Here is a 24,558-nt window from a genome sequence, read left to right as displayed (position 1 = left end):
GGCTGAATGTACCAAACTTCTAATCATCTTTCTGGTGAAGATGTTCTTTATCCAGGATCCACTGATGTGACTCCTATCGCTCAGGAAATTCCAAAGGATTAGAAGGTCTCTACTAAGATCCGGGTCAAAGAACAAATATTAGAAGGATGCACATAGTACCCTTGTGGCTCAAGACAGAGAAAGTGGGGGTAAAATCACAACATCACAATAGTATCTCTCAGTACCCACCACACTCCCAATGGATATTAAAAAATATGGATGTTCTAGTCCTTGAAAAAATGCCACATCTGCCTAAAAACTATGCATGTCTTCTTGTATACTTTAAAGCATCACTAGGTTACTTAATACCTAATATAATACAAAAGCCATGCAACTGTGTTAGAATGTTTTGTCCATGGAATACTAAAAGGAAAGCGGAATTTGTGGACCTTCAGCATCAGCATAAATATAACGTTTCTGAATATGTATATATATGTAAACATGTATATACATACAGAGAGACATATATGTAATACTGAAGTTTGAACTCAAGGCTTTGTACTTGCTAGGAGAGTGCTCTGTCACTTGAGCCTCAACTCCAGCCTTTGATGCAAGGTTGAATCCTGTACACAGAGCTCATGGATATGGAGGAAGTATGTGTATTTTAATACACATGAAATCTGTTTTCTTTCTTTCTTTTTTTTTGGCAGGATTGGGACTTGAACTCAGGGCCTCACACTTGCCCAGCAAGCAAGTGCTCTATCACTTGAGCCACACCCTCAGCCTTTAGCCTATTTTCTGTTGCTATGAGGCTTGATGCTTGAGGCAAGGTGGTTTATAAACAATCGAGTTTTGTTTTGGCTAATGCTTCAGGGAATTGCAAAACATGATACTGGCATTGCTTCCTTTTGACAGAGCTTCATGCTGGTTTAGCTCATGCTGAAAGCTAAAGAAGAAGGCGGTGTTGAAGAGACAGAACACTAGGGGCTACCTTGTTTTAAGATAAGCCTCTAATCCAATCTCAGGGAGTGAGAATCTACTCCCTGGAGATAGCATTAATCCATTCATGAGGGGCTCACTCCATGACCCAAAACCTTCCTCTAAGCCCCATTACCCCAATCTGTTGCACTGAGGAACCCAGGTTCCAACACATTAACTTTTGGGAGGCATACTCAAACCATAGCAACACATAATAGCACATAATATCACACACATATGTAGGGAGCTACAGACAGATGTATTTAGAGACCTACTTACCTTCTATAACTACTTAGCTTTAGTTCTTGCCATTATTGTATTACACTTGGTCAAATCAGGGGCTAGCCCTTATTTTTCTAAGTAAACAAGTTTATAGTTTACAGTCGTAATTCATCATCACCTGGTCTGTTAATGGTCTAACATGAGTCTGGGCCATGGATCTTCCTGTCAATTCTGCACAAACTCAGACTTCTTCCCATCCTTAGGAAGAAAGAACAAGGGAAACTCAGCAGACTCTCAAGGACCCTGTTTTGCGGGCTGTCTGTTCTGCTGCCACCACTCCAGTACCTACGAGAGCAGCTCTCTACCACTAGGAGGATGTTTTGCATAGCTCCTAGAGGGGAAAGGCATGAGGGAAGTATACTGGAGCTGATACACACAGTCCTCCAAGGCAGGTTTCTAATGAGAAACAAAGCACAGGGTAATATGTGCTCAGAAGCTAATATCCGAGCTACAGTCTAGGGTTCTGATTCTAGACAAGATAACCATGTTCCCCCTATCTATCATCATATGAATTTGGTGATATCAATCACACTGCACTTTTTTCTCATCTCAATATATGAATAGAGAGGAGGCACAGCATGACCCACAGAGGCACTTTAGTTTCCCTGCTCTGGTATGTACTTCCCCACCACTGTGTGTGCATCTGAGACCAAAAGAAGACAAATAGAGCAAAAGCAAGGGGGCCTGGCAAGATAGGGAAGGCCTGTCATCTCAGTACTTGGGAGGCTGAGGTGAAAGGCTCATGAGCTTGAGGTAATCCTGGATAGTGAAAAACTATCTCAAAACACCACAGTAGGAGTTAGAGGTATGTCTGGCTCCACAGTAGGGTACCTGCCTAGGTAAGCAGATACTGAGTTCAAACTCCAGTACTACCCTCCCAAGTTAGGTAGGTTGGTTGATAGATATACAAACATCAGATAGACAGACAGAAATGAGGAATATCTTCATGACCTTGGAATCATATCTCCCGTACCCTTCCTCACTGTTAAGTGCTAGCTTACTTGCTACTGTCACCAATACCATGGGATGGCTTATAGGCCAGGTCAGGAGAGAACAGAGAAAAACAAAATAGGATGCTCTTCTTTCATCACCCCAACACACATATACATTCCTCCCTCAGAAATAAGGCTTCTTCTGAAGCTCTGTCTGCATCTCATGGATGCTTTTTATTTCTAGGCAGCTGCCTTTGGCAACTTAGGTGAAATAAATCAATTCCTTAAAAAATACAAATGAAGTGAGGCATTGGTGGCTCACACCTGTAATTCTAGCTACTAAGCAGAGGGTCATGGTTCAAAGCCAGCCCAAGAAAGAACGTTCTCAAAAACTTTTTTTTTCCCAAATTTTTATTATCAAACTGATGTACAGAGAGGTTACAGTTTCATACGTTAGGCATTGGATACATTTCTTGTACTGTTTGTTACCTTGTCCTTCATGCCCCCCTCCCTCCCTCTCAAAAAATCTTATCTCCAATTAATCACTAAGATAGCTGGTAGTGGAGCCATGGCTGAGGTGGTAGAGCGCTAGCCTTGAGCAAAGAAGCTCAGGGACAGCAACCAAGCCCTGAGTTCAAGCCCCAGGAATAGCAAACAGGACCAACACTCCAAAACTTTTTTTAAAAACAAATGTATTGTTGCTTAGTTTATTATTTGGTCATTTATCAGACCTTCTTTATCAAATTAATACACAAAGTAAACACTATACTAAGGAATGACTAAACAGTATGTTTGTCTCTATAGGAAACTTGGTCATGGGGTTTGGCTCCGAGCTTCCACACAGACTCAGCTCTCCCGTTCTTAGGAGGTGACATGGCTTGTCCTGTTGTTGTGTTATACTGATGTCTCCCTCCAAATGGCAGATACCCTGATTCCTATTTGCCACATGCCACTCACCTGGATTCTGTGGTTAAGCCACATCAATGTGCTCTGTCACTTCATAGTCTGCCATTCCTGTCACTAGCAACTTCCTTTCCTCCATCCTTCATCTGGCCCTGGCTTATGGAAGAGCCACTAAGCTTCTCCCTGGTGCTGCTGCTTTTCTGGCCAGCACACTCCTGTTGCTCAGGTGAATACCCGGTGTGCCCCAGACCCCCCTGAGGATCATGTCATTTGTGCTGGTGTCCAACACTACCTGGCAGAGGTATTTCTGCTAAGCACTCTAAGAACTGTTAATATCTCTCACACTATCCACTGTCACAGCTCAGGCATATCAATCTTACTTGTGTGGAACATAAACTTCTCCTCCTAAGTATCATTAAACTGGCAGACTTGCCTAGCTCCTTGATGTCTTTGCCAGAAGGCTAAATCCAATGCCCCAGGAGGTGCCTGCAGTAGATAATTCCCCATTCCTTCTCAGTGAGGTGCCAGACTTTGAAGTCAGGCCCCACCACGTGAACCCCATTTTAGAATAGAACCCTGAGCCAATCAGATTTGTACCTGTGTTCTAATCTTGCTTGCACAGCTGATGTAACCTTGTTCTTTGCCTTTATAAGCCCTGTGTAATCACAGCTCGGGGCTTCCTCCTAACCTCCGCTGTGTCGGTGGGTAGGACGAGGCCCGAGTTGGCAGCTCGTTAAATAAAGCCTTGCCTTGCTTTTGCATTTCGGAGTGTCTGAATCTCGGTGGTCTTCTTGGGGGTGGTCTTGCAACTTGGCACAACATTTGGGGTTTCATCCAGGATAGCCCCAGAGACCCCGAGATCCCAGACTCCGAAGGTAAGAAAACAGCGCTGTTCATTTGTCTTGTCCTGTAATTTGTCTGTTTGTCTGTTTTGCTTTTGCTTATACTTGAAGGGCACGAGTCAGTTTGGTTTTTGGCCGGAACTGACCAGGAGGGCCTCCTAAACGAGACTCAACCCGCCCACCTTGTACTTGGGTCTGCACCTTCTGCTTATCTGGCAGGAGGTTGTGGGCCAACTTGGGTCCACTCCTCCTGTACCCTGGCAGGAGGTTGTGGGCCAACTTGGGAGATCTCCAACTCGTAACTCGGGTCCACTCCTTCTGCACCCTTGCAGGAGGTTGTGGGCCAACTCGGGTCCACTCCTTCTGCACCCTTGCAGGAGGTTGTGGGCCAACTCGGGTCCACTCCTTCTTGCAGGAGGTTGTGGGCCAACTCGGGTCCATTCCTTCTGCACCCTTGTAGGAGGTTGTGGGCCAGCTTGGGAGATCTGCAACTCGTAGCTTTTCTTGTTCTCAGGCCTGTGTGTTTTCCTCCTTTTTTATTGTTTTGTTTTTTGTAGCCTTTTGGACTGAACTTCTGATCAGAGCTATGGATAACGTTCTATCTTGAGGACCTCCATCTAGCCCCCTAGACTTGATCCTAGCTCACTGGAGGGAGGTTAAGGAGATAGCTCAGAACCAAGGTGTGGCCCTTAAAAAGGAAAAGTGGATCACCCTGTGCAAGTCAGAATGGTCCACCTTTGAGGAATTTGAGGGAGCTTTGACATAGGGAGGAAGCACGGAGGAGGAAATGTTTCCCACTCCATACTCCCCATCCCAGTTAACTCTACAAGAGGAGGACTCTGAGGAAAATGTTTCAGCTGTGCCCTCCGCTCCGGAGGGTCCTGCCCAGTCAACTCGCCGGCGCCGACAGCCCAGGACACGGACGCATCAGCCCCAAGTCCAAGTCCTGACCCGCAGCCGCCGACGGGGTGGATGTAGGGCCAGCCCAAGCCACCCACAGGTGGCAGGGAGTGACCTCACCATGCTGCGTTGTCATCTCTGTGTTGTTTGTAAGTCTAACAGTCTCTTTTGTGTCAAACCTGCATAGCTCATTGGAAAGATGTACAGGCGATGGTTCACAATCAGAGTGTGAGTGTCCACAGAAAGAACTCTAGGGGGACCCCCACCCAGCCTTCTTAAGCAGAAAATTGTTTGGTGCGCTAAAATGTTTTACTAAGACTAAAAATGTTTTACTAAAACTATCAAGCCCTGGAAAATGAGGCTGGAGAATGCTAAAATCATTTGTTAAAGGTTTTTGTCTTAAAATGTACGGCCGATGCTTATTCGGCGTGCTTTAAGATCTTTTGAAAATGTGTGTGTGCATGTGTGAGTGTGAACATGTTCAAGACTGCAGTATGATGCAAAACTAAGTTTAAATTCAAAGGTCTTCATGCCATGCAGTAACTGGGACTGAAGAAAAAAAAAAAAGGCTCTTTTGAAACAAGCCAGCCCGTAAGCAAAGGGCGGCACCTGGTTTCAGATTGCCTGTGAGCTTCAGTTTTTCCGATGCAGATAAAAGCTAAAGTGTTGTGTTAGTGTTAAAAAGGCTTTGGAAATCAAGAATACATTTCTAGATAAGAAATTTGGAAGTAAAATTGTCCTAAATAATTATTGCAAAGTGAGAAAAGGAGAATTATGGCTACCAAAATGTTTAATTGCCATTCCAGCTTCTTTGTAGGTTTTTTGTAACAGTTTCCAGCAGGCTCACAGAAAAGCACAGGTGATTCCTACAAGTTTGTCAAGATCTAATACTGACCCTTAATAAGTTCCAGGTAAGAGAGCATGCTTAAAAACTACTTCTGTGTGGACCACCTTGTTGCTTATAATTGGAGTAAAGTGGCCCCTTATAAGACTCATTGATCTGAATCTGCGGTTCGAAGCCAGCCCAGGCAAAGAAAGGTCCCTGTGAGAGACTTGTCTCTAATCAGCCAGCAGAGTGCTGGGAACGGAGTAGTGTGGAGCTCAAAAGTGGTACGGTGCTAGTCTTGAGCTGGAGAGCTGAGGGACAGCACTCAGGCCCTGAGTCCAAGTCGAAAGTCACTCCTCCTGGGACAAAAGTGATGGAGCATCCAGAGGCAGTAAGCCACTGCTTGGATGGCAGAGATGGTGTCAGATCCTAGAGTCACTACTGTTGGCCTTTCAAAAGTTAAAGCCGGGAAGTCCTAGAAGAATAGTTCATGAGCATGCCTTTCCAGTGCCCATGTCTGTCTACTGGGCAGGAATTTGCCAGTCATATGTGATAGTGGTTGGTAAGGGTAAGTTTGTTAAATGAGAGGATAGATTAAAATCTCACCCCCCGCATTTACTCAAAGCCCTGACTGGCAGTGAGAATTTTAAGTTGATACATCTGTTTAGGAAAGAAAGCTTGTAGACCTGAGATTGTGTTGTCCTTATTGAGATCTGTTAAAGGCCTGTCAGCTTGCCAATGCCCCCAATCAACAGATTAACCACGGTGGAGGGGACCCTGGACGGCATCGCCACTTGGGTTCATTGCTTCCACGCCAGGCCAGCTGACCCCTTTGCCCTGGATGACAACTACCGTGATGGAACATGGGAGGTCTCCAAGCACCCAGCTGGGCCGCTTCGCCTTCGCCTCAAGAAAAGAAAGTTAGACTGAATATTGTTATAATTTTCTTTTTGCCTTCTTTCCTTACTACCCTGGCTGGTGTTAATGTTATTTTGGCAGCTCACTCCAAAGTGAGGTGAATCCTGCAGTCCCTTGGTAAAGTAGACTAGGGTTATAGGTTCCTGGCTGGGTGAGGTCAACGCCCCTGAGTCAGCCTGAAGAAGTTACAGAAGATGGATGATCTTCACCCATCAGCCCCCCTTTAAAACCGAGGGACCAGAGTTATTTTCGGATACTACTTTTGGCCCTACTGGCCCATGCCTTACCTCTATATCATCCCCTAGACATGCAAGCCATTGAAATGGACAGAATGGAGCCATGATTGTCTCCCAAGGTACCAAAAAGAAAAAGGGGGAAATGAGGTGCCAGACTTTGAAGTCAGGCCCCACCACGTGAACCCCATTTTAGAATCGAACCCTGAGCCAATCAGATTTGTACCTGTGTTCTAATCTTGCTTGCACAGCTGATGTAACCTTGTTCTTTGCCTTTATAAGCCCTGTGTAATCACAGCTCGGGGCTTCCTCCTAACCTCCGCTGTGTCGGTGGGTAGGACGAGGCCCGAGTTGGCAGCTCATTAAATAAAGCCTTGCCTTGCTTTTGCATTTCGGAGTGTCTAAATCTCGGTGGTCTTCTTGGGGGTGGTCTTGCGACTTGGCACAACATCAGGTTCTGCCCTTTCAGTACATAGTCCTTCAACACTCTCTAGGCTCCGCTCATGTCTTAGCTGAATTTGTAGCTCCTGTCTCCCACAGCAGGCCTAGACCTTTTCTGACTAGGGTTTCTTGCAACTCTGTCCTAGTCCAGGGCCTTCAAGTCAGGAGTGGGAAGGTCTCTGGGAGTGATTTTATTGTGAATATTATCTCATATGTCAGTGCCCTCAGCATCGTTTTTAAGCAAAGTGAATATAGGCATAGCTCCCAATGAATAAAGCAAATAAATAAATAAGCACTCTTCAGAATTCTCAAACTAGACACAAGTGGCCTGTAATCCTAGCTACAGGAGGCTCAGATCTGAGGACTGCTGTTCAGAGCCAGCCTAGGCAGATAAATCTGAGAGACTGTTTAAACAGAAAAAAGTTGGAAATAAGAGGTGTGGCTCAGGTGGTAGAGCACTAGGCTTGAACAAAAAAGCCAAGCAACAGTGCATGGTCTGGTATTCAAGCCCCAGTACTGGCAAAATAAATAAATAAAATCCACCATATTTAAAGAATAAAACCAAATCAAATTTTCACAATGTCTTCCAGAAAATAAGAAAGCACTTCATAACTCATTTTATAAAGGCAATAGTATTCTAATAGCAAAATGCCAAAGACAGTATAACAAAACTACAGACCAAGTCAGGCACTGGTGGCTCATACCTGTAATCCTAACAACTCAGGAGGCTAAGTTCTGAGGAACACGTTTCAAAGCCAGCCCAGGGAGAAAACTCAGTAAGACTCTTACCTCCAATAAACTACTCAGAAAAAGCCAGAAGTGGTACTGTGGCTCAAGTGGTAGAGCACTAGCCTTGAGCACAGGGGCTCAGTGACATTGTCCAGGCCCTGAGTTCAAGCCCTAGGACCAGCCAAAACCAAACGAAACAACAAAAACAACAACAATAATAATGAAAACTACAGACCAATATCTTTCATGATCATAAACAATCAAATCCAGCAATGTGTTATGTATCTCACTACAACAAAGTGTAGTTTAAGACAACTTAATTCGATATTTGAAAATCATTGTAATCCACAAATTAGTGCATAAAATCATTTGACAAAATTCAAGTCATTCATAATAAAAGGACTAAGCAACTAGAAAACTAAAGGGATTTTCCTTAGCCTGAATAAGGGCAAGACATAGAGAAACCTAAATATCACATTTAATAATGGAAAGCCTGAACAAAGCAAAGATGTCCATTTTCATCACTTCTATTCAAGGCTGTTCTAGATGGCCAGCAATCAGGCAAGAAAAGCAAACATAAGACATACATATTACAATAGAAGAAATAAAACAGTGTCTTTCTAACACAAAGTAACTGGCTATATAGACAGTCCTATGGGTAGTCATCAAAAAACAAAAACAGGGGCTGGGAATATGGCCTAGTGGTAGAGGGCTCGCCTCGTATACATGAAGCCCTGGGTTCGATTCCTCAGCACCACATATACAGAAAATGGCCACAAGTGGCGCTGTGGCTCAAGTGGCAGAGTGCTAGCCTTGAGCAAAAAGAAGCCAGGGACAGTGCTCAGGCCCTGAGTCCATGCCCCAGGACTGGCTACAAAAACAAAACAAATAAACAAAAAACAAAAACAAAAACCCACCAGTCCTAGAGAGATAATAAAGGAATTTAGCAAGACTATCGGACTCATTGTTAAATGAAACTAACCAATCAATTATATTTCTATATGCTGGCAGTAAATGATTAAGAACTGAAGAGTGTGTGCGTGCATGTGTACATGTGTGTATGTGTGTGCACACACACATGCACACATGGTGTTGGGGTTTAAGTCAGGGTCTGAGCTCGATCTCTTAACTTTTCCACTCATTGCGGATGCTCTAACACTTGAACCCAATTCCACTTCTGGCTTTTTGCTGGCTAACTGGAGATAAGAGTCCCCTCAGACTTTCCTGCCTGGGCTGGCTTCAGCGTCTTGAGTAGCTAAGATTACAGGTGTGATCCACTAGTGCCTGAGGAAAATATTTTAAATAGCATTTGAATAGTTTTAGTAAACATAAATACTTAGACACAAATCTTATAAAATGTTTGGGTGGATGTCTTGTGTGCTAAAATCTATAAAACACAGACGAGAAAGGCTAGAGGATTATACTGTGCTCCCGAATCATAAGATTCAGTATAGTTAGGGTATCAATTCTCTTCAAATGTCCTACAGACTGAACACTAACTCCATTTGAAATACCAAATAAATGAAGATCTTTTGTAGATGAAGATATGCTGATTCAAAACAATTATGAAAAACATAAGTAATGTTGAAGGACTCACGCTACCTAATTTCAAGAATTAACATACAACTATATCAATATGAAGCTCATCAGAACAGAACAGAAGCCCAAAACAGACCAACTGAACATGGCCAACTGAATTATGATAAGCTCCAAAGGCTTTTCAGTGAATATGGTCTCCTTGCCAAATGTTGTTGAAAAAGTTAGACATCCATGTGCAAAACTAAACCAAAAACTAGGTCGCAAATCTAACTGTAAAACCATAAAACCTTGGAAGAAAACTTAAAAGACCAACTGCAACTTGTTGTCAAAATGTTTGTTAGATATGACACAGTAATCATAAAAGAAAATGCAACAGGTTTCATTTTTTAAAAGTTTGAACTTTGGGGGCTGGGGATGTGGCTTAGCAGTAGAGTGCTTGCCTAGCATGCATGAAGCTCTGGGTTTGATTCCTCAGCACCACATAAACAGAAAAAGCCAGAAGTGGTGCTGTGGCTCAAGTGGTAGAGTGCTAGCTTTGAGCAAAAGGAAGCCAGGGACAGTGCTCAGGCCCTGAGTTCAAGCCCCAGGACTGGCAAAACAAACAAACAAAAATGTTTGAACTTTTTTCTCTGTAAGAGAATGAGAAGATATGTCTACCTGAGAGAAAATATTTGCAAGTCATATATTCAAAATAGGACTTGTATCAAGTACAGATAAATACAAATAATATAAGAAACTATAAGAACACAAATGATGCACTAGAAAACATTTAGGAGTTGAAGGTATAGCTCAGCAGTAGCATGCTTGCCTATCATACACCAGGCCCTGGGTTCAATCTTAGACACTGCAAACGATTATATCCAAAAGATTATAGCCAGGTGCCAGTGGCTCATAAGTATAACCCTAGTTATGAGTTTTGAGGATCATGATTCAAAGCCAGTCCAGGCAGGAAAGTCTGTGAGACTCCTATCTCCGACCACTAAAAAGCTAGAATTGGAGCTGTGGCTCAAGTGATAGAGTGCTAGCCTTATTTAAAAAAAAAAAAGCTGAGGAATAGCGACCAGGCGCTGAGTTCAAGTTCCAGGACCAGTATACACAAAAATCATTATATACAAGTGGCTGGAAAGCATAAGAGATGCTCAGTATAATTTAGCCATTATGGAACCACAAATCAAAGCCATAGGAGGCTGTAATGGTGGTGTATCTTGCAGTTCCAGCACTTGGGTTGGGAGGAGGACAGAGGCAGAAGGATCATGATATTGGAGGCCAGCCTCTGACTTACATAGTAAGACTTTCTGTCCAGAAAAAAAAAAAATTTTCAAAAACAAAGAGAAAAAGACAATGACATGGCACTACACACATATCCAACAGAAAAGAAAAAAACACAATGATAATGTCAAGAACGAATGCGTTCCAACAGGAATTCTCATTTATTGATGATGAGAATATAAAATAGTGAGCTCCAGAAAAGTTTACAGTTTCCTAAAAGTTAGACACGTACTATATCATCCAGCATTCCCCACTCACATATCCTCAAGATTTGAAAACATATATTCACACAAACTCTACCCAAAGTTTTTTTTTAATGTGTTCTAGTTATCAAAAACTAGAAGGTCGGGCTGGGGATATGGCCTAGTGGCAAGAGTGCCTGCCTCGGATACACGAGGCCCTAGGTTCGATTCCCCAGCACCACATATACAGAAAACCGCCAGAAGCGGTGCTGTGGCTCAAGCGGCAGAGTGCTAGCCTTGAGCGAGAAGAAGCCAGGGACAGTGCTCAGGCCCTGAGTCCAAGGCCCAGGACTGGCAAAAAAAAACAACAAAAAAAAAACAACTAGAAGGTCTTTCAAGGGATAAATAAAGCAAATATGGTAATCTATATAATTAAAAGAACTTAACTACTAAGATACAGAATAACTAGGATGAATCTTAAATGCATCATAATGCATGAAAGAAACCAGTCATCGTATATTCTATACGATGTCATTTACATAACATTCTGGAATTGGTAGAGCACTTGCCTAGCTAGTACAGCAACACAGATTAGTAGTTAGCCAGGGATTTGAGGTACAGGGTGTATCTTTATAAGAACATCACTAGGGATATAGAATTTTTTTGTATCCTAATTATGGGTATCATTCCTTCAAGTCTTTACAAGCTTTGGGATTCAGAGCTGTATTTATATACATGCATATACACAAACCTAACTTTACGATATGCTACACAAAACAAAAACAGAATAACAAGGGTTGCTGATAGAACTGTAAAATTATGCATTTGTTATGGGATATATAGCATGGTAGTTGCTTGAAAAATTAAACAGAATTACCACATGATTAAGTAGTTTTACTTTAGTATATATAGCCAAAAGAACTGAAATCAAGCTCAGACAGACATTTGTGCACTCATTTTTATAACAACATTATGGCAAATCTGAGAAGTAGAAACAGTACATATGTCTATCATCAGGTAATGGACAAACCAAACATGGCATAGACACACAATGAAGTAGTATTCAATGCTAGAAAGGAACACAACTTTGAAGACATTATACTAAGGGAAATAAGCTAGTTTCAAAAGAACAAACATTGGATGATGCTTCTTATATCAGGCCCCTTGAGTAGTCAGATTTATAAAAATAGAAAGTAGACGGGCATGAGTGGCTCACTTATAACTCTAGCTACTCAAGAGGCTAACTGAGGATCACAGTTCAAAGCAAGCCTGGGGAGACTACCTCCAATTAACCAGGAAAAGGTTGAATTAGAGGCATGGCTCAAGTAGCAGAGAGCCAACTGTGAGCAAGCAAACTAGCTAGATTGTGAGGCCCGGAGTTCAAGCCCTAGAAGAGGCAAAAAGAAAAAAGAGAAAAGACAGACAAAGTAGTATGGTAGTTGTAAGCAGATGAGGAAGAGAGAAAATGATTCAAAGATACAGCTTGGGAAGATGGAAAAACATTAAGACGAATGATGACGGTTAACAAGAATTTACTTAATGCCGGTAAACTGTACACTTGATAGACTAAAATGGTTAAAACACTATACATATTTTATACATTTTAAAACACAACTTTAGAATAGTGTCAAGACTTGAAAAAATACCTCACCAATGATGATGATACCTCAAAGATGGATGGCAAGTAAGCACATAAAAAGACCATTATCATTAACCATTAGAAAAGCAAATTAAAATAATGAGGAGAGGGGGAGTGTGGCTCAAGTGGTAGAGCACTTTCTTAACTTGAGAAAGACCCTGAGTTCAAACCCTACTACTGTCAAAAATACAAGAAATGGGCTGGGGATATGGCCTAGTGGCAAGAGTGCTTGCCTCATATACACGAGGCCCTAGGTTCGATTCCCCAGCACCACATATACAGAAAATGGCCAGAAGTGGCGCTGTGGCTCAAGTGGCAGAGTGCTAGCCTTGAGCAAGAAGAAGCCAGGGACAGTGCTCAGGCCCTGAGTCCAAGCCCCAGGATTGGCCAAAAAAAAAAAAAAAAAAAATACAAGAAATAAGACAATACCAAGGCTCAAGTGAGGGGTTTTCAGCCTTCTGATGCCAGGATCTGCTTCTTTCCTATCTTTAGGGCTTATTTTTAGACCACGTGGTAGAATGCTTGCCTAGCAAATTTGAGGCCCTTAGTCTAAACTCGAAGGAAGGAAGGAAGGAAAGAAGGAAGGAAGAAAGGAAGGAAGGAAGGAAGGAAGGAAGGAAGGAAGGAAGGAAGGAAGGAAGGAAGGAAAAAAAGAGGGAAGCAAAGGAAGGGACAGAGGCAGGGAAGTAGGAAAGAGGGAAGGCATGAGAGACAGACAGAAAGGAAGGGAGAGAGAAAAGGAAGGAAGGAAAGGAGGGAAGGGGTGAGGGAGGGAGGGATGTCCTACATAACTATTGCCACTACATATCTATTAGAAAAGATGAAATAAAAAAAAAAACTAATGCCTGGCACTGGTGGCTCACACCTGTAATCCTAGCTACTCAGGAAGCTGAGATCTGAGGATCGTGGTTCCAAGTCAGCCAGGCATAAAAGTTCCTAAGAGGCCCTTATCTCCAATTAACCATTCAAAAACTGGAAATGGAGCTATGGCTCAAGTGGTAGAGTGCTAGCCTGGAACACAAACAGGCTCACAGACAGTGCCCAAGTCCTGAGTTCAAGGCCCATACCGACCAAAAAAAAAAAAAAAGACTAATGAGGTATGGTGGTACATACCTGTAATCCAGCACTCAAGAGCAAAGGCAGAAGGACCTTGGGTTTGAGATCATCCAAGGCTACGGAGGCCCAGTCTCAAAAAGGCCTAACACAGATTGTTGGAAGAAAATTAAAACAACATACTCATTCTGGAAAAAGTTTGGCAGTTTCTGAAAAGTAATATACACTTAACATCCACTCATATTTCTGGGTATTTCCCTGGAGAAATGAATAGCTACATTCACACACAAAACCTGTAAGCCAAAATTCCTAACAGCTTTATTGGTAACAAAAGTCAGATGCAACCCAAATGTCCTTCATTGAGTGGATACACTGATTTGGTTATAAGACTATTCCATAGTAAAGGAAGGAAAGGTGACACACAAATGATTTGAATGTTGACTGGATCCCAAGAGCCATATAGGAGTTAGATACTATATGGTTCCCTTTATGTAACATTTGTGTGTATGGTGCTAGGGATCAACACCAGGGGGAGCACCCTCTACCACTGAGCTACATCCTCAGCCTATATAACATTCTTGAAATAAAATAAAAAAATCACAGTGGTTTGTCACCGTGATGTAGCATGAGGAAGTTTCTTTATGGTGATGGAACAATTCTGTATTCATTCTCTCTCTAGCTCGCTTGCTCACTCACTTGCTCTGTGACTTGAACTCAGAACCTCAGGCACTGAGCCACACCTCCAGTTTGAGCTTTTTTGCTCATTAATTAGAGATATTTGTCTGCCCAGGCTCACTAATCTCCAAATCTCGATCTTTAGAGCTCAGCTGCCAAGCAGCCCGAGTAGCTAAGATGATAGGTATGAGCCACCAGTGCTGGCCAATTCTGAATTCTGAGTGTTTGGTTGGCTACATGAATCTGTCTATGAAATAAAATTTTTACGAGAATTTACACCTACATACAGGGACAAAAAATAATGTATACAAAATCTGGTGAGATCTGAATAATCTTTACCATGGTATAATTATCCCAGTGTCAGTTTCTGGGTTTGGGCAATATATTATGGCTATAGAGGATACTATCTTCAAGGTGGAAACACACAGAAACTATGCTATTTTTGCAAGTTTTTACAAGCTTTTACTTGTTTCAAACTTGTAAGAAGAGTACAATGTACCTAACAACCTGGATTAATTTGGAAAATATTTTGCAAAGTTAAAGGAGCCAAACACAAAAGACTATCTATTGTGTACATCATTTATTTCAAATTTGGAAACAGGCAACTAAATATGATAAGGAAAATGAGGCCTATGGTTACCTGTGGCATGTTGTATGGAATGATGGAGAGGAAATGAGAAAGGAACTGTGAAGGATGGTGGAAATGTGCATTTCACCATTTAAACCTTAAAAATGGGGAGAGAAATGAAAGGTCCTTGCTAATTAACTTGTTTGCAATGCTAACATAAAAATAAGACAAAAACCCAACTTGATAGAGCTGGTGTATGCAGGTCCTGTGTTTGAACCCCAACACTGGAAAAACATTAAGTCCACAGAGGACTTTCAAAAAGGAATATACAGTAACATAGACAAATGTTCCCTGTAACTCTCCAAAAGTTTAATTCTGAGAGGTCTATTTGGCCAATTTACACTTCCCATTCCTTTCTGGGAAAATCTAAGTGAGCATATGAATAGAGATTGTTCTTAAAAGATTATGGATTTAAGATTAATTCTGAGAGGTTTATTTGGCCAATTTACACTTCCCATTCCTATCTGGGAAAATCTAAGTGAGCATATGAATAGAGATTGTTCTTAAAAGATTATGGATTTAAGATTAATTCTGAGAGGTTTATTTGGCCAATTTACACTTCCCATTCCTATCTGGGAAAATCTAAGTGAGCATATGAATAGAGATTGTTCTTAAAAGATTATGGATTTAAGATTCAGTATTTCATCATCTGGGTCTTTTTTTTTTTTTTTTTTTTTTTTTTTGGCCAGTCCTGGGGCTTGGACTCAGGGCCTGAGCACTGTCCCTGGCTTCTTTTTGCTCAAGGCTAGTACTCTGCCACTTGAGCCACAGCGCCACTTCTGGCCATTTTCTGTATATGTGGTGCTGGGGAATTGAACTCAGGGCCTCATGTATACAAGGCAAGCACTCTTGCCACTAGGCCATATCCCCAGCCCCATCTGTGTCTTTTAAACAGAAAACTCTGATCAGTCTTTCTAAACTGGTTAATTTGAAAAGAAGCAGGTGTATCACCTATTATATTTAATATATCTTCAATGTTCAGTCATTTATTTCAAAAGAAAGTTCTGAAGCTTGTGTGTCATTACCTTCCTGATTGAACTAGTCAAACCAGCTGCACAGACTGTTGTTTCTGGCTTTTTTTTTTTTCATGTGAAATCTTCGAAGAATACTACCTTTTATGTAAATTCCCCCAACATCCAGACTCTGACTTCTCTTTGATTCATCGTTCCTTCACCTGGAAGTCTCCTTTAGGGTCCTTTGGGTCCTAAAATCTTTTAGTGCAAAGTGATGAGGGAGAGAAAAACTTAAGTTTTATTCTAAGCAGGGCCCAGGAGTCTCTGAAGATTGACATCTAAAACCCAGGGGTTTCTCAGGGATGCGGTGACTGTTTGGGAAGTGCTAGGCCTTCCTGAGCTTTCCTGGCAGGGAATCAAAGGGACTAGACATAAATGGAATTTAGAGCAACTGAATGTGGCAAATTTCACTGGCTATAACTGTGACTGAAGGAAGAGACAAGATGGCAGGAAGTTTGAAAGACAGAAATGTTGATTGTACAACTAAATATCCCTCCGTTTTACAGATGGGATACAGATACAGAGTATAAAATTACCTCTAGGTAAGCCCCCCCATACCCTATTTGTGCCAGTCCTGGAGCTTGAGCTCAGGACTTGAGAGCTGTCCGTTTTTTTTTGTTTTGTTTTTGCTCAAAACTAATGCTGTACCACTTGAGCTACAGTTCTACCTCCGGCTTTTGGTTAATTGAAAGTAAGAGTCTCAGTCAGGACTTTCTTGCCTAGGCTGGCTGCACACCTCGGTCCTCAAAACCTCGGCTTCCCTAGTAGGTAGTATTACAGGCCTGAGCTACTGAATCCAAACCCAGCTCAGTGAGCCAATCGGGGGTGCAGTCCACTCATCTGCCCATGAGGTCACAGAAGCACCTCACAAAGCAGCGTGACACACAATAGGCGCTTCCGGAGTCTACCCAGACCCAACCGACGGCGCAGTCGGGCGACGGGCACTCACTTCAGCCACAGGACGGTGAGTCCCCGCCACGAGGATGGGCCGGTGCCACTTGGCGCCCGGATGATTCCAGTACTCGCGGAGGTGGCCTAACTCTTAAAAGTTCCTTACAGGCTCGCGGCACGATCATGCTCCTCGCGCTCCCGGCACCAGCAGTCGGAAGCGTGTGACCCGCGTGCGCCCCGCGTGCCAGCCGCAACCCGCAGGAGGTAAGCTCACCCCACCCCCCCACCACGAGCCCGAGAGCACCCCGGCCGAGGCGCCGGACCGCCCTTCCCGCCTCCTCACAGCCAGGACGAGCATCAGCCGGTGGGCGGGGCACGCAGGCTTCGCGCCCTGCCATTGGCCGCTCCGGGAGGAGGCGGAGCCTGACCTTTCCGGCGGCGCCGTTGTGTTGTCATTAGGAGGCGGCTAGAGGACACGGTCAAGATGGCGGCGGTATCTGGGCTGATGCGGAGACCCCTTCAGCAGGTAGACAAAGGCCCTCACCACCCTGCACGACCCCTGCCCAGTTTGCATCCCCTCTGAACGTCTTTCTTTCTGCCCGCCAGGTTTCCGGGCTGCTGAAGAGGCGCTTCCACAGAACCGCGCCGGCGGCGCTGCAGGTAAGCGGGTGGCTAGAAGCCCGGGCGGGGTGGGCTAGGGTCCCAGGCCCGAGTCGCTCCGACCGGGATCGCGCCTGCGCCGTGGCTGACAGGAGTCGCGGGGAGCGGTCTTAGCTGCCAGGCCCGGGGCTGTGCGGACGCCTGCAAATTGCTTGCGTCTCTCCCCGCGTCTGGGGCCGACGGTGCCGGTCAGTCACCTCGCGAGATTGGAATCAGGAGCATTGGAGGATCGGACGCTTCTTATCTCTTTCCCCTTGGAAGCGTTTAATTCGGTGACCTAGAGTGCGGCCACCATATGCAACTGTCATCACCATTGCCAGCACTTTTTTCATCATCCCAAACGGAAACTCTTATCCAGTGTTAATACCTCACACTCTTCGCCCTCTCCCCCTCCGTCCTTGGTAACTACCCCATAATACATGTCTGTTTTAACAAGTTTGCCTATTCTAGAACCTCACATAAGTTGGACCTTTGGCCTTGTTGTGTCTGGCTTACTTCATTTACCATAATGGCTTAAAGGCTCATCCATGTTATAGACTACATGAGAATTTGTTTCCTTTGTAAGGCTGAATAGTATCATGTATGTACATATTCATATATGTGTATGACATACACCTATGTGATCAATATATACATCTCTAATATATGTACATATCACTTATGTATATATGAGTGACACTATTCCGCTTTCAAACACTTCTATCCATTCAAGAATGGATGATTGGGCCGGGCTCCAGTGGCGGTGGCTCACGCCTGTAATCCTAGCTACTCAGGAGGCTGAGATCAGAGGATCACAGTTCAAAGCCAGCCCAGGCAGGAAAGTCCATGAGACTCTTATCTCCAGTTAACCTCCAGAAAACCGGAAGTGGTGCTGTGGCCCCAATGGTTAGAGCGTTAGCCTTGAGCTGAAGAGCTCAAGGACAGTGCCTTGGCCAAAGAGTTCAAGCCCCACCACCAAAAAAAAAAAAAAAAAAAAAAAAAAAAAAAAAAGAATGGACATTTGGCTTGTTTCCACCCTTTGGATTTGTAGATAATACTATGAACACGTGTGTAGGTATACTTTTTGAGTTCCCACTTTTAACTGCTTGGGCTATATATTCCTAGAAGTGGGATATTGGGGATCATATGGTAGCCTGCCTCCTTTCATTTCTTACTATAGGAATATACAATTTTATGTAATAAAATAAGTCCTCCATTGTGGATATAAAGTGTTTGGCAGTGCCTGGCACCTAGTGAGTGCCCAGTTCTTAGCCTTTTTAGGCATCCTAGTATAGTTCTGTGCCCCATAGGTTCTCTGTACTACTAAACCATTTTCTACTTAGGAATTCTGTGCACTAGTTCATCCAGCAAAGTTTTCTTATCTTGGGTGCACTTCAAGGAACATACTGAGTAAGCCCATCATTAACATTCAGTCAAAGACTATGACAAAAATGTTGGTTTTAGGATTCGTAGGACTTTGAAATTAGAGATGTACCTGTTAGTGTTAATGCTTTATAATATGGGCAGCCTACGTAAGTGTGAAAAAAGACAATCTCAGTAGTGTCCTAAGTAACACTGTAGCTTATGTTTTCCCATACATGTGACAGCTGACAGTTCGTGAAGCTATTAATCAAGGTATGGATGAGGAGCTGGAAAGAGACGAGAAGGTATTTCTGCTTGGAGAAGAAGTTGCTCAGTATGATGGGGCATACAAGGTAACCAAAATAGTTGACAGGTATACAAAACCAAGATAATCATTTTCCCTGACATATCCTTAAAAGTAATGGAATCAACCCTTAATTGTAGGTTAGCCGAGGCCTGTGGAAAAAATATGGAGATAAGAGGATCATAGACACTCCCATATCTGAGGTGAGCCTTCTAGTAGGCAGTTGGCCTTTTGAGGGGATATGTACATTGTGTACATAGACCTAATTTTTACAGATTTTTCATTTACATTTCACTTTATAGATGGGCTTTGCTGGAATTGCAGTCGGTGCAGCTATGGTATGTAATGAAATTTCATGTGACTTTTTAAAAACATTTGAATATTGGAGGAATGTTTTTATGCCTCTTTGTTGCTGTTTTTAGTCTTTAACATCAGTGTTTTTGGTTTGACAGGCTGGGTTGCGGCCCATTTGTGAATTTATGACCTTCAATTTCTCTATGCAAGCCATTGACCAAGTTATAAACTCAGCTGCCAAGACCTACTACATGTCTGCGGGCCTCCAGCCTGTGCCTATAGTATTCAGGGGGCCTAATGGTGCCTCAGCAGGTGTAGCTGCCCAACACTCACAGTGCTTTGCTGCATGGTATGGGCACTGCCCAGGCTTAAAGGTGGTCAGCCCCTGGAATTCAGAGGATGCAAAAGGACTTATTAAATCAGCCATTCGGGATAACAATCCAGGTCAGCAGAGTGATACCTGAGCCTCTTGAACATTTCAAAACTGAGATAGCTTTGGACAGAAGGGACTATTAAAGGCTTCTAGCTAGGTTTAGACATAGCTAAAATGCTGCTGATTTATAGGCATGGTTAAGATAGTAAAGAATGTAGAAGTTCTTCTTTTTTTTTTTTTTCTTCTGGGCCAGTCCTGGGCCTTGAACTCAGGGACTGAGCACTGTCCCTGTCTTTTTGCTCAAGGGTAGCACTGCCACTTGAGCCACAGCACCACTTCTGGCTGTTTTCTATATATGTGGTGCTAGGGAATCGAACCTAGGGCTTCATGTATACGAGGCAAGCACTCTTGCCACTAGGCCATATTCCCAGCCCATAAGTTCTTATTTCTGACGGTAAGGGGGGATTAGGTAAAGGAGATGTTTACTGTACACTCACAATGCCAACTTAACCTCAATAGTTATACTATCCTAAATCATCCTTAAGCTACTGGACATGAAAGAAACAAGGCTTCCTAATAAGCACAGTGAAACTTCACAGGGTGAATGATGTTGTATAGTCCATTTGTCTTCCTGTATGTGGCTAATTTTGCTTAAATTTTTATAATGTTCTGCAGTGGTGATGCTAGAGAATGAACTGATGTATGGAGTTTCCTTTGAACTATCTGCAGAAGCTCAGTCAAAAGATTTTCTGATTCCCATTGGAAAAGCCAAAATAGAAAGGCAAGGTAAGAGAACTTTAGTATACATCTAATTATTCTTACTCGATTTCCTTTATTATGTAGGTCAGTTTTAATCTAAAAGTTACTGCCACTTAGACTAGAAAAGAATGAGGTCAAGTTAGGAATGGGTGTCTGATTTTTCAACTCAGTTCAGGAGATTAGTATTTTGTTTCTAAGGAACCTGCCACAGTCTGTCAGCTCTCTAGTGTATCTGAGTTGAAGATTTGACAATGATGACCATGCTCACTGCAGAGGATAACTGCCATTTTTAGTTCAACCTGACCTTTCATTCTGTGATCATTCTTTTTTCAGGGACACACATAACTGTAGTCGCCCATTCCAGACCTGTGGGCCACTGCTTAGAAGCTGCAACTGTACTATCTAAAGAGGGAATTGAATGTGAGGTGAGTGGACACTTAAAAAAAAAATCAGAAAAGCCTCTTTTTTACTTTTGAAACCCAGAAGCCAGACATAGTGGCAGACGCCACAAGGATGATCATGAGTTTCAGGGCAATACTGTTTCAGAAACCAGCCAGAAATAGGAAATTGAGTTCTGTTACAGTTGAACAAATAACATCCTGCTTTGTTACTCGGTTCTATTATCTACTTAAAATGGAGAACTGGCTTGCTTTCCAAACTGGTTTAATCTTAACCACTTAGGATTCGAAATCACTTTTACATATTTGGTGGTGGTACTGGGGTGTGAACTCAGGACTTCATATCTTGCTATGCAGGTACTCTGCCATTTGAACAATGCCTACAGTCCTCTTCAGTCAGCCTCCTAAATGCTAGGATTGCAAGCCTGTACACCATGCTTGGCTTTTCTTTTACATCTAAATTCAAGTACATGTTGATAGATAGACTTAGTTTTCCTAGAAACAGAAGTGGTATTTGGGGATTGGCCATATTTGTGATGCAATGCTTCTATCAAGCTTATATTATCTGTTTAGGTGATTAATTTGCGCACCATCAGACCAATGGACATTGATACCATAGAAGCCAGTGTCATGAAGACAAACCATCTTGTAACTGTGGAAGGAGGCTGGCCACAGTTTGGAGTAGGAGCTGAAATTTGTGCCAGGATCATGGAAGGTATTTCAAAGAAAGTGCTTCTAGAATATAGCCAAGCTGAATATATACAAAAGCAATCAAAAGCCTAGAAGAAAGTTGAAAAACTTGTCTCTTTTGGTCCTTTTTCCTTTAGCTAAATATTTACAAAGCAAACCAGAAACAATTCCCCATAACCATGATTTTTTATCTTATGATTTTTCTTTCGAAGTAGTGATCCCCTAGCTTTTCTTGTCTCTCACACGAGCCTTCTTTTTTTCATAGGACCTGCATTCAATTTCCTGGATGCTCCTGCTGTTCGTGTTACTGGTGCTGATGTCCCAATGCCTTATGCAAAGATTCTAGAAGACCACTCTGTACCTCAAGTCAAAGACATCATATTTGCGATAAAGAAAACACTGAATATCTAGCTTGGACTTGAATATCAAGTCATATCAAATCATTGGAGTTTATTTAAAACGCTTGGCTGGAACTTCATCTGGATTGTACTGTAAGACCTTACTATTCAGAAAGTAAAGTTATCTCTGAAGCAACAAACAGGTGTTTTTATACTCATAAGTTTAAGTGTCTCCCGTCATAGACTCCATGTTGTCTGTTACAGTTGTCCTGTCCTTTGAGTAAGAGTAGTGTAAAACTTTACCTTTTCGCTACCAGGACAAGATATGAATGTGGCAGGGTGTTGATGAAAGATAAGGTAACTTATATGTATAAAAAAAGTGTATAATCAACATTGACTGTTTTGATAATAAAGGAATGCGTATGAGTAATTGTATTTTTTAATTCATAAAATAATGAGAGTAGAAGTCTCAGTATTCTAAAATTAATGCCAGCTGGAAAATAAGCTGTTGTGGTAATAAACCTATTGTCAGATTTTGTTATTGTGGTACTGGGGATCAAGTACATACTGAGCTAGTGTTCTACCCACTGAGCTTCCACTAAGCCCCCCACTGCTTATTTTATTCATTTTCCGAGACCTAACAAAACAAGTATTAGCACTCCATAGGAACTGATCACCTAGACCACATCACATGTAGAATGGGAGTTCAGACTCTTAATTTTGAAAGCAAAATTAATGGGTGTTTTCTCATTGTCAATAAACAGATATTGTTTGTGTACTGTACCCTTCAGAAGTTGAAATGCAAGATAGATTTAAATGAGTTCTAGAAGCTTACAGGTGGTGTCTCCTAGACCAGATTGTTAATTTTTACTGAGAGGGAAATATGACATAAATAGAACACTACAAAAGGATAGGGAAGAAGGCAAATTATACTGTGTGACTTGATTATGTTTATAAAAGGTACTATAAAAATTGTCATTTGAACTATCTAGCCAAGAACCAGACAACAAATTTTCTTGACATGTTTATTTTAATAAAAAATACAGCTGGACATTTATCACAGATTACATGAAACTATACACAATGACATTCTCTCTGCATAGTAACCAACACTGATGTGTGTACTTGAATTTTAAAATGGATTATTTATAATCCTTTAAAGTGCAATTTAAAGATTTAAGCAAATCATAGAAGATATTTAATAAATGAGTATCATTAAAAGATATATTTGGATAAATAAAAAATCAGTGATTTCTATGAGTGCCAAAATTATTTGTGTTGTAATGATTCCCATCCTAGCCCCAAACTAGCTTTAATTGCTGAGGACTAAGATCCTTTAACTGGCAGAAAGTTTTTCTGTTAACATTTTGTTGTCTGTTTCAGTACATTCTAACTAAAAAGCATGGGTCCCTAGTTGCTCTTACACCCCAAGTTCTATAGGCACAGTGGGACTCCTCTTGGAAGTGGTGATTAAGGAAATGTCCCCCATGATGAATTCAGTTGCTTCTCCAGCTCAGCAAAATGTCTGCTTTGGACTATAGTATTAATAATGGCTGAAGGAAAATAACAGTAGAAATGAGAATTACCTAAGAAGTAACCAGAAAATGCTTTAGAGGAAATGAGCTATGAGAGAAATATTTCTAATGGGATTGCAACACAAAGGCCCTTCACTCCTGTGACAGAATGTTGTCGTTGCTGTTATTTTTCTGTTCAGTTGATACTTGTTCCAATATGCTGCTGCCCTCAAAAGATGCCCATCAGAGGATGACTAAATCTCCTTTATGGCAATCATAAAGGAGCAACTTATGTAAGGCAGAAATGCCAGCCAACTCTATTCTACTTGGAGGGTATTTCCCTGTTGAAAAGCTTCTTTCCCAAGTGCCTCTGCAAATTTTGTAGCTGTACTGGCCCTGGAGGACTCATCCAGAAAGAGTACTTTAGGGGTTAAGAGTAGGATGGATAAAGAACCTGTCTCTCCCAGTGTAAACAGGAAGTCAGGAAATGTCAGCCAATCTTAGGAGCACTATGATCACAGGTTTCGGCTTTTCTCAAAGTTCCCTTTTGGAAATTCTGTATGGAGCTGAGCAAGGCCCCTCTGCTCACACCATTCACAGCCTGGGGCAAGAGCTGGGCAGGTGCCTCTGTGCCCATAGGAGGCAAGGGAGCTGCTGGTGGTGGAGGCGGAGGTGGAGGAGGTGGAGGTGGAGGTAATGCAGACAGCCCTGTGGAGGAAGGGACAAGAGACAATTAGTATGGACTTTAACACCCGCTCTGTACACTGCAGCTACTCAGACCATTTGTGAAGACAACATGTTTTCAGAGGACCATGATGCCCAGGTGCTATGTGACTTAAAAAATAAAATGCTAAAAAAAAAAAAAATTGAAGGTGGTTGTTTCCCTCAAATAACAGCCAATGAGAAGAGATGTGAAACAAGTATCCCAGATGATATGGAACCATACACAGTGACATTCTCTGCTATAGGCAGATCTGACCCCATTTCCTTGCCAGGTGCCACTTATCTCTAGTGAGTTAGCAATTCCAGACAGAC

At 42.4% G+C, this 24,558-nt stretch overlaps 2 protein-coding genes and 1 long non-coding RNA gene across 7 annotated transcripts in view; 2 read left to right on the top strand and 1 right to left on the bottom strand.

Annotated features, from left to right (window-relative positions):
- The first annotated feature begins 2,979 nt into the window (after positions 1–2,979).
- Positions 2,980–7,366, top strand: LOC125358692. The gene is made up of 4 exons (XR_007212356.1): positions 2,980–3,590; positions 4,794–4,804; positions 5,925–5,926; positions 7,248–7,366. It is a non-coding gene; the product is annotated as an uncharacterized LOC125358692 (long non-coding RNA).
- Positions 7,367–16,960: 9,594 nt separating this feature from the next.
- On the top strand, positions 16,961–22,209 carry Pdhb (pyruvate dehydrogenase E1 subunit beta). Its single transcript, XM_048356040.1, has 11 exons — positions 16,961–17,116; positions 17,312–17,378; positions 17,459–17,512; positions 19,099–19,206; positions 19,298–19,360; positions 19,460–19,495; positions 19,610–19,895; positions 20,500–20,610; positions 20,917–21,008; positions 21,555–21,696; positions 21,937–22,209. Exons 2-11 carry the CDS (start codon positions 17,337–17,339, stop codon positions 22,080–22,082), a joined length of 1,080 nt encoding a protein of 359 aa, XP_048211997.1. The 5' UTR covers positions 16,961–17,116; positions 17,312–17,336; the 3' UTR covers positions 22,083–22,209.
- An 810-nt stretch (positions 22,210–23,019) lies between these two features.
- Pxk (PX domain containing serine/threonine kinase like) overlaps positions 23,020–24,558 on the bottom strand; it is an 82,238-nt gene continuing 80,699 nt past the window's right edge. For 2 of the 5 annotated variants that reach the window (XM_048356038.1, XM_048356039.1), the window contains exon 19: positions 23,020–24,231. In XM_048356038.1, the coding sequence (XP_048211995.1) occupies positions 24,039–24,231 (193 nt within the window). In that variant the 3' untranslated portion in view covers positions 23,020–24,038. The remainder of the gene's footprint in view (positions 24,232–24,558) is intronic. The other 3 variants (XM_048356036.1, XM_048356035.1, XM_048356037.1) reach the window with 2 other exon arrangements.

This window comes from Perognathus longimembris, chromosome 10 (genome assembly GCF_023159225.1).
Source record: "Perognathus longimembris pacificus isolate PPM17 chromosome 10, ASM2315922v1, whole genome shotgun sequence".
In the NCBI taxonomy this organism is placed as follows: Eukaryota; Metazoa; Chordata; class Mammalia; order Rodentia; family Heteromyidae; genus Perognathus; species Perognathus longimembris.
The sequence above is the reverse complement of the archived record's forward strand: the minus strand, read 5'-3'. Positions and strand labels throughout refer to the sequence as shown.